General features: G+C 55.3%; 1 protein-coding gene across 1 annotated transcript; it reads right to left on the reverse strand.

Annotated features, from left to right (window-relative positions):
* Positions 1–3,000: 3,000 nt before the first annotated feature.
* Positions 3,001–5,679, reverse strand: LOC123036730 (nuclear cap-binding protein subunit 3-like). Its single transcript, XM_044456151.1, has 3 exons — positions 5,468–5,679; positions 4,571–4,636; positions 3,001–3,671 (listed from the first exon to the last, which is right to left on the reverse strand). Exons 1-3 carry the CDS (start codon positions 5,660–5,662, stop codon positions 3,534–3,536), a joined length of 399 nt encoding a protein of 132 aa, XP_044312086.1. The 5' UTR covers positions 5,663–5,679; the 3' UTR covers positions 3,001–3,533.
* Positions 5,680–7,066: the final 1,387 nt, after the last annotated feature.

Below are 7,066 nucleotides of genomic sequence, written 5' to 3' on the forward strand. Positions count from 1 at the left end.
CTTCAATGCTCCTTCCTGAATAAAAGCGGAATGATTGCACCAAGCACTAAGCTTCTTTGTTCAGAGTTGAGAAGACGGAGAACGTACACGTGATATTCTAGGGGTGCACCTTTTTATCCAGAGTATGCCAGGAACATGCATGAATGCGAACAGACCCTGAAACGGCACATGGGGTTGCACATGGCGCCACGAGTGGGAAGGGCGCAGCGGAGGGAGGGGGCGCGGGGCCCTGCAGCCCTTCTGGACGATGCCTGCCCTCAGCAGCTTGGACCAGGGTCTGGCGTCACAGGGGGTGGTCCTCCTTGGGGGGCTGCAATTTGCCTCCATTTCATGTGAGTAGCTGTGCAGCCCGAATTAGCAACACTTTTCTGAAACTCCATTTAATTCCCCCCCCCCACTAAATTCCACACACTCTGAGAACACTGCCCCTCCTCTCCCTACATCTGGGGATGCGAATGGCACCAGGGCAAGTGTGACTGGGCCCCCGGCAAGGACTGCCACCTGCCTGCTCCCGGGCACCAATCCTGCCCCTGCGGTGGAAAGGGGAAGGTGGCGGGAGAGGAGCAGGCCTGGGAGATGCCGCTGCCCCCTCCTCCCCGGCTCTCTGCGGGGGGAGCCAGCCACGGAAACGTCTTTGGGGAACAGGGCAGGAGGGGGAGTGCGGGGTTGGGATGGGACGCTCAGAGGAAGTGTCACCGCAAAGAGCTCAGCAAGGGAAACTCCAAAGAGCTGCCCGTTTCCCAGTGCAAAAGGAGCAACCGTGCTCTGCTAGGAATCCCACGACATGATGAATAGCGTGGCTGGCAGTGCCGTTGATGGAGGGAGCAGTTTCCTGCATAAATAAGTATTTCCGGAAACAGTTGTTGATCTAGAGGAGCAAGTGGAACAATAGGAGGAGGAAAGGGACTGACTAGCAGCGGCAGGGAGCATGGAAAGGCAGGGAAGCCCCAGGAAGCCCGGCCTGGAGCAGGGCTGGGCTGAGCGCCACAAAACGGGCCGCATGGATCCTGCCGGGGCTCCAGGGGCCGTGGCGGGAAGGTCCCCCAGGGCAGTGCTGAACGTTCCTTTCTGTGTAGCCTGAAATTGGCCATGGGCTCAAGTGGAATGTGACCCTTGAGGAGCTCTGCAGCCAGGGAGGTTGCCGAAGGCATTCTGTTCCCCCACTGAGTCGGGCCCAGAGCACCAGCACCAAGCGCTTCTGCCTGGCTTCGTGGCACATGGGGAGAGCTGGAAGGGGGAGATACTCCTGGCATGCGCCCTGAGGGCTCCTCCCGTCCCCCTTCGGTGGGTGCCAGAGGCCCCTGCGAGCGTCCGGGGCCGCGCTTCCTGGCATCCAAATGGAACCTTGGTCCACTGTGCTTGGCTCCGCTGGGAGTGTGTCCTGCCCTCCCCTGCAGGGGGGAACAGGTCTCTCCCCACCCCCGTGTGACACCGCCTCACATACCGGTGTGTCGCCAACAGATCCCCTCTGAGTCTCCTGAAGAGACCCAGTTCCCTCAGTCTCGCCTCATTCGGCTTCCCCTGCAAACCAGCCACCAACCTTATGGCCCTGCGCTGCACTGACTCCAACCTGGCTATATCCTTCCTGAAATGAGGGGCCCAGAACTGAACTCAATACTCAAGTTACGGGTGCACCAGAGTCATATAGAGTTCCAGTAATACCTCTCTCGATTCAGATGCCACACTTCCAGCTATGCATCCAAGGGTGGCATTCGGCCTCTTCACCACCGCATCACACTGCTGGCTCATGTTTAGCCTGCAGTTGACCAGCACCCCAAGGTCCCTTTCGCAGGTGCTGCTCTCCAGCCACTTGTCCCCTAACCTGTACTTATGACACCCGTACCTATGCCCCAAGTGCCAGGCCTTGCACTTATCCACATTGAATGCCATCCCGTTGTCTCCTGCCCACTTCCACAGCCTGTCCAGATACTTCTGGATCTGGAGTGCCTGCTCCTCAGTTGTGGCCACTGGCCCCGTTTTAGTGTCATCTGTATATTTGATCAGCACACTGGTCACCCCTTTGTCCAGGTGGTTAATGGAAGATTGAACAGGATCGGTCCCAGGACAGAGCCCTGGGGGACCCCGCCTGTCACTGCCTGCAAAGTAGGCTGGTATCCCGGGAAGCAGGTCAGGTCCCTGCCAAAGGCCCAGGACCCACTTGCCCCCAGTGGCCACTGCCAGACCCCTCCTGTTCCGCTGGTGGGGGGCAGGAGGAGGCCTGGGAGATGCTGCTCCCCCCTCCCCCGGCTCTCCGCTGGGCGAGCAAAGCAATGGAAGCGATGCTGGGAAGGAGACCCAGCAAGAGGTCCTGCGGGTTTCATGGGAGCTCAGGGAAAATGCCAGGCCAGGGATCAGCTGCCGGGAGCACGGCAGGCACCCAGCCAGGCACGCGGAGGAGCGGAATTGCAGGATCAACTTCCCATCTCTGGCTGGGGAAAATCTTGGGCTCTAGTGGAAGTAACCACAGCCCGCAGCTTCTTTGAGGAAGGCAGCAATCGGGAGAGGAATGGCAAGCAGGACACCAGTCCCCAGCTGCCGCATCCCGATGTGCGCCAAGGGCGCCTGCCACGCTGCGAGTGGGTCTTGCCACCCGCCATGAAGCGGTGANGGGGGGGGGGGGAGATGGCTGTGATCGTGCTTGGGCCCGTCTTCCCTATCTATGGCTGTGATCGCAGTCTCACTCGTGCAGGGAACATGGGCGCGATCGTGCTGGGGCGGGGGGAGATAGCTGCGATTGCCCTAGGAGGGGGGAGATGCCCGCGATTGCGCTTGGGGGGGGGGGGGGGGGGACGTTGTCAGGGTGGGGGGGGGGGGGGGGGGAAGATGGCCACAATCTTTGTTGTTCTTTGGCACTTTGCTTCAAATTTTTGTGATAAAATTAAGGATTAACCTTATTTACATTGAACCTTATGGTGAAATTTGACTTGGCTCACGACCAATTTGGGTCGTGACGAGAGTCATGGAACGGATTAAGTTCATGAGCCAAGGTACTACTGTCCATCTGCTATTATTGTTTGAATAAAACTAATGAATCTATATTTCTACATATAATAACTATAGCAATGTAATGTGCTAAGTTATATGTAGAGTATTTTACACTGTTAAACAAGAAAGTAAAAGTGCAAAATTGAAAAGAGTATGTGCATACATTCCCATTTTCTCCAAATTTTATGTTTATTTCTGAATTCTAAGAAAAAAAAGCTGTTATGCCCCACAATGCCAGAAACTAAGTTCCAATCAATCCACCACACCTTTTTCAGCTTGTCTCATACAATTTACTCTAAAGTCACTTACTGCAAGAGATCAGGAAAATGCATCTCATATTTATACCACCAGTCATTTCCTGACTTATTGAAAATTGAGTCTTTTCCACCAGTGGTCCTTTTTTCAAGTAAAAACATTTTGTTTTGCCAACAGGAAACCCCAAGGGGAAAAAATGGTAATGTGTGCAATTGTTTGGTACGGCAGTGGCATCAAAACACTGGCAGTTCTGTACAGCCAAATGCAAATGGACAGTCCTTTTATTATTAAAGTCACTTGTTCAGCAACATGCAACTCTCAGTACCTTTCTTCATCATATCCCGGTCCAATGCCACATTTCTTTGAGCAAGATTCACCTCTGCACGAAAATGAAAGCGTTTTGCTCTTTGCTCCTTCTTCTCAATTGCTTCCTACAAAAAGCGAAGGTACCCAAAGGTAAATAAGCTTACAACTGTTCTTCAAGCAAACTGGAAATCAAGACAGCTGGCCCTGGCCAATTTGCAAGGAGCAGAGACCCAATCCATGCCACCATTTCTTTTACAATGTGAAGAAATATTGGAACACCAGCTAGTACAGAACAATAACAGAAATTATGGTCTGGTGCTTCATGCAGTCTAACAGAAATGGCAGGCTGCTCCTTCCCCTCAAGTCTCCTAGGCAGCCTGGAAACTGCGGTCTCTTGCAACAGAATCAGGTGATGAAATCCAAAGTCAGAATTAAGCAAGCACTGGGGCATATTAAGATCCAGAGCAAATTTAGGATAAGCAGCAATAAAACAGAGGGCTCAAAGCAATCCATTAATACATTGGAATGAAAATGCAGGAGGCTGCATTTCCAGACAATCACATCAGAACCTCAGTAACAGGCACATGGCTACACAGGATTCCTGTCCAGTGTTTGAGATTGAAAATGGAGAATTCTTGCCTCTGTCACCTGATAAACTGGAGGAGAGTGGAGCAGGAAAGGTGCAGTAACAAGGGGCTGCATGGACCCTTGTCCATGGCTTGCTCAAACTCAGCATGATTCTGGCTGTACTGCAAGATCTGAAAGAGGCGTGGCTCTTCCTTGGAAGCACAAGTTTCAACACAGGAGGGCTGATTCCCTTTCTCATCTTACAATATGAGGTGCTTCAGGTGCTATGGATTAATTGGAGTGAAAAGCCCCTTACTCTGTGGCTTCCAACTATGACTGCTCATGCCATCAAATGGTGAGGCATTCAGGCACCCTGTATCATGCTTAGATACAGCCTCCTCTCCCAGCTACCCACTGTCACCAATGAAACCAACAGCAGAAAGGATGTGCTGAATACCTTTGAAGTAACATCTATTCCAGTGATGAAGCTCCCAGCTTTGTTTTCATATCTTCTGCTGGTATCCTGAAATAAAAGCCAATCAGTAAATAAAGCATTTTGCAAACCAACAACCAAACTAGTGGTGTCCCTTCTGCAGCCTACCCAACTAAAAATGGAAGTTGCAAGCAAACATTACGCAAGAGCTCACAAACCGTACAGCTCAAGATGTGAAAGATTAGATCCGCTAAGCACTTCAGAAAGGAGGCTGTGCATCAATCAAGGCCAGCCCCCTACCCCATCCTAGCCACAGTCCCAGATGTTCACCCCTAATGCAGCCACTTGTCCAGACTCCTACCCTGATAGTCCAAACTAACTACACACATTGTGGCTGTAGTTCATAAGGCCAGTTCCCCCACACTCTCCTGGTTATCTGTTTTTCTAGAGAAGCTGTTTTCCCATCCTGGTCTGAGAACAAATGGAGGCTTGAGGTGACTCCTAACGGGTCACAGCCTTTCCAACGGCACCTGGAGTGCATCAAAATCGCAACGAAAGCTTCACAAAACAGAACTGCCCACCCTGGTCAAGCCTTGCTCTGTCACGGGCACCATCATGGTTACTGTGGGCTCTCTGAGCTTGTACTGCAGGCCTGGGGCCTCCCAACCCACCAAGTTATCCAAGGAGCAAGGGCTGGAAGGCAAGCGCCTCGGGAGCCCCTCGGAGAGAGGACCGGACTACCTCCTCCTCTCCCCGTGGAGACACGCCTTTTACTGGGGACGGACGGGGCTCGTGAGTACTTTCCAGCATGTGTCCAGGAGACAGTGTTCCTCCCTCCAGGTGCCCGGGAGGCCCTTTCCACCGCATCGAAGGGAAGCGAACCGAGACCTCCCCCGCCACCCCGCGTCCCGGCCGCGTTACCGGCAGCAGCTCTCGGAGCGCGCGCCTCCCCGGTCCGGCCAGCTCCGCGGGGGCCTCGTGCTCGCGCCCGACGGGGCCCTCACTGACGGGCTCGGCGGGGGGTCCGGCCTGCAGGAGCAGCTCCCCCTCCTCCACCTCCATGGGTTCCGGCTCGGCCGCCTTCACCGACACGCGTAGGCCACGCACAGTGGACATCGCGAAGGCCAGGACGCGCGGGCGGGCCGGCCGGAAACAGGAAGTGCGGGCGGCGCGAGCCCAGAGCGTCGCTGGGGAGGGCGAGCCGGAGCCGCGCGCCGGCTAGAGCGGCCCCGCTGCCCGCCCTGCGCTCTTCCACGCGCGGTGCGAGTCGCGCCGGCGGCGGACCCGGATGCGGAGCTGCGCCGCGGCGCCTGCGCTCCTCCTCCGTCTGCAAGCACGCTCTTAAAACGTAGCTTGCGCGGTCGTCCTTAAGCTCCTGCAACCCAACCGAGCTGCCCGCGGTACTTTGGGGCCGCAAGCACCGGCCGCGGCTGCCTTTCTCCCTCGCCCAGGGCCGCGCAGCTGGAGGCGGACTCGGCTTGGGAAGAGTCGCGCAGGCGGCGCCCGCACTACGGGCCTTCCGGCAAGCGAGGGAGGCTCATCAACGCGACGCCCGAGCCGTTCGGACCCACTGGGGTGCCCTGCATGAGCGGGCTGCCCCGTAGGAAGCCCATGTGCGGGACAGAAGCGCGACAGCGCCCTCTGCCCACGATCCCCAGCAACGCGCACAGAGCCGGCCTTCCCCTCCCGCTGGAGACAATGCGATCATCAGCCATCGATCGCTTCTCCATGGATTTGGACGTCCCCCCCCCCCCTTTAAAATCATCCCGATAGTTCAACCGAAGTGCTGTGGTCTAGATGCCCACCGCGCACCAGCCTCCCAGGAAGGGTCAAACGAGCCCCGTGGGCTTCTTGAGGCTGACACAGCTGCAGAGGACTTAAGGGACCAGAAAAGTGGTGCCAGAATTCCAAAGGAAGGAGGACGGGAGAGGTACCGTTGCTCAGACGCTCCCGGCTCCAGTCCGTCTGTCTAACCGAGCTTTCCTTCCTCCCAAGGATCCCCAGTAGAAATTTTGTAGCTGTTAACTAACTCGCCACAGGGGCACTGGGTCCCCTCTCCCTGCTCCTGATCTAAAGGGAAACGACTAAGATAGCAGCCACTTTAAGCAGTCAGTAGGTGTCCTTCCGGATCATCAGATCTAGCTCCTTGCTTCCAAAGCCAAATACACCGCTCCTGTCAAAGGAGCTTCCAATAGGTTGATTGTCTTAAGTAATCAGAAAATTCGAAAATAACCTAGCAAGTGATCCGTGGAGAAAAGCAGGCTGCAGGGGCATTGGTGGGAGGCACTTTTGGTGCTCCATCTGCACCACTGAGTCCTGTACCAGTATCTGCACTTTTAGATGCTAAAGCCTGGCACTTTGGTGGGAGTGCCACCCCGCCAAAGCCAGTTGCCCTCGCTGGACAGATGAACTGCCCACCAACAGGACCTCCTATTTCTTCTCAGTCTGATCTTCGGTGGATCAGTTCTGAGCCCAGAAGACAGATAGGTACTGAATATTCTACAGAGGATATAGGCTGTT

This window comes from Varanus komodoensis, unplaced genomic scaffold, assembly GCF_004798865.1.
Source record: "Varanus komodoensis strain SLA01 unplaced genomic scaffold, ASM479886v1 scaffold81, whole genome shotgun sequence".
In the NCBI taxonomy this organism is placed as follows: Eukaryota; Metazoa; Chordata; class Lepidosauria; order Squamata; family Varanidae; genus Varanus; species Varanus komodoensis.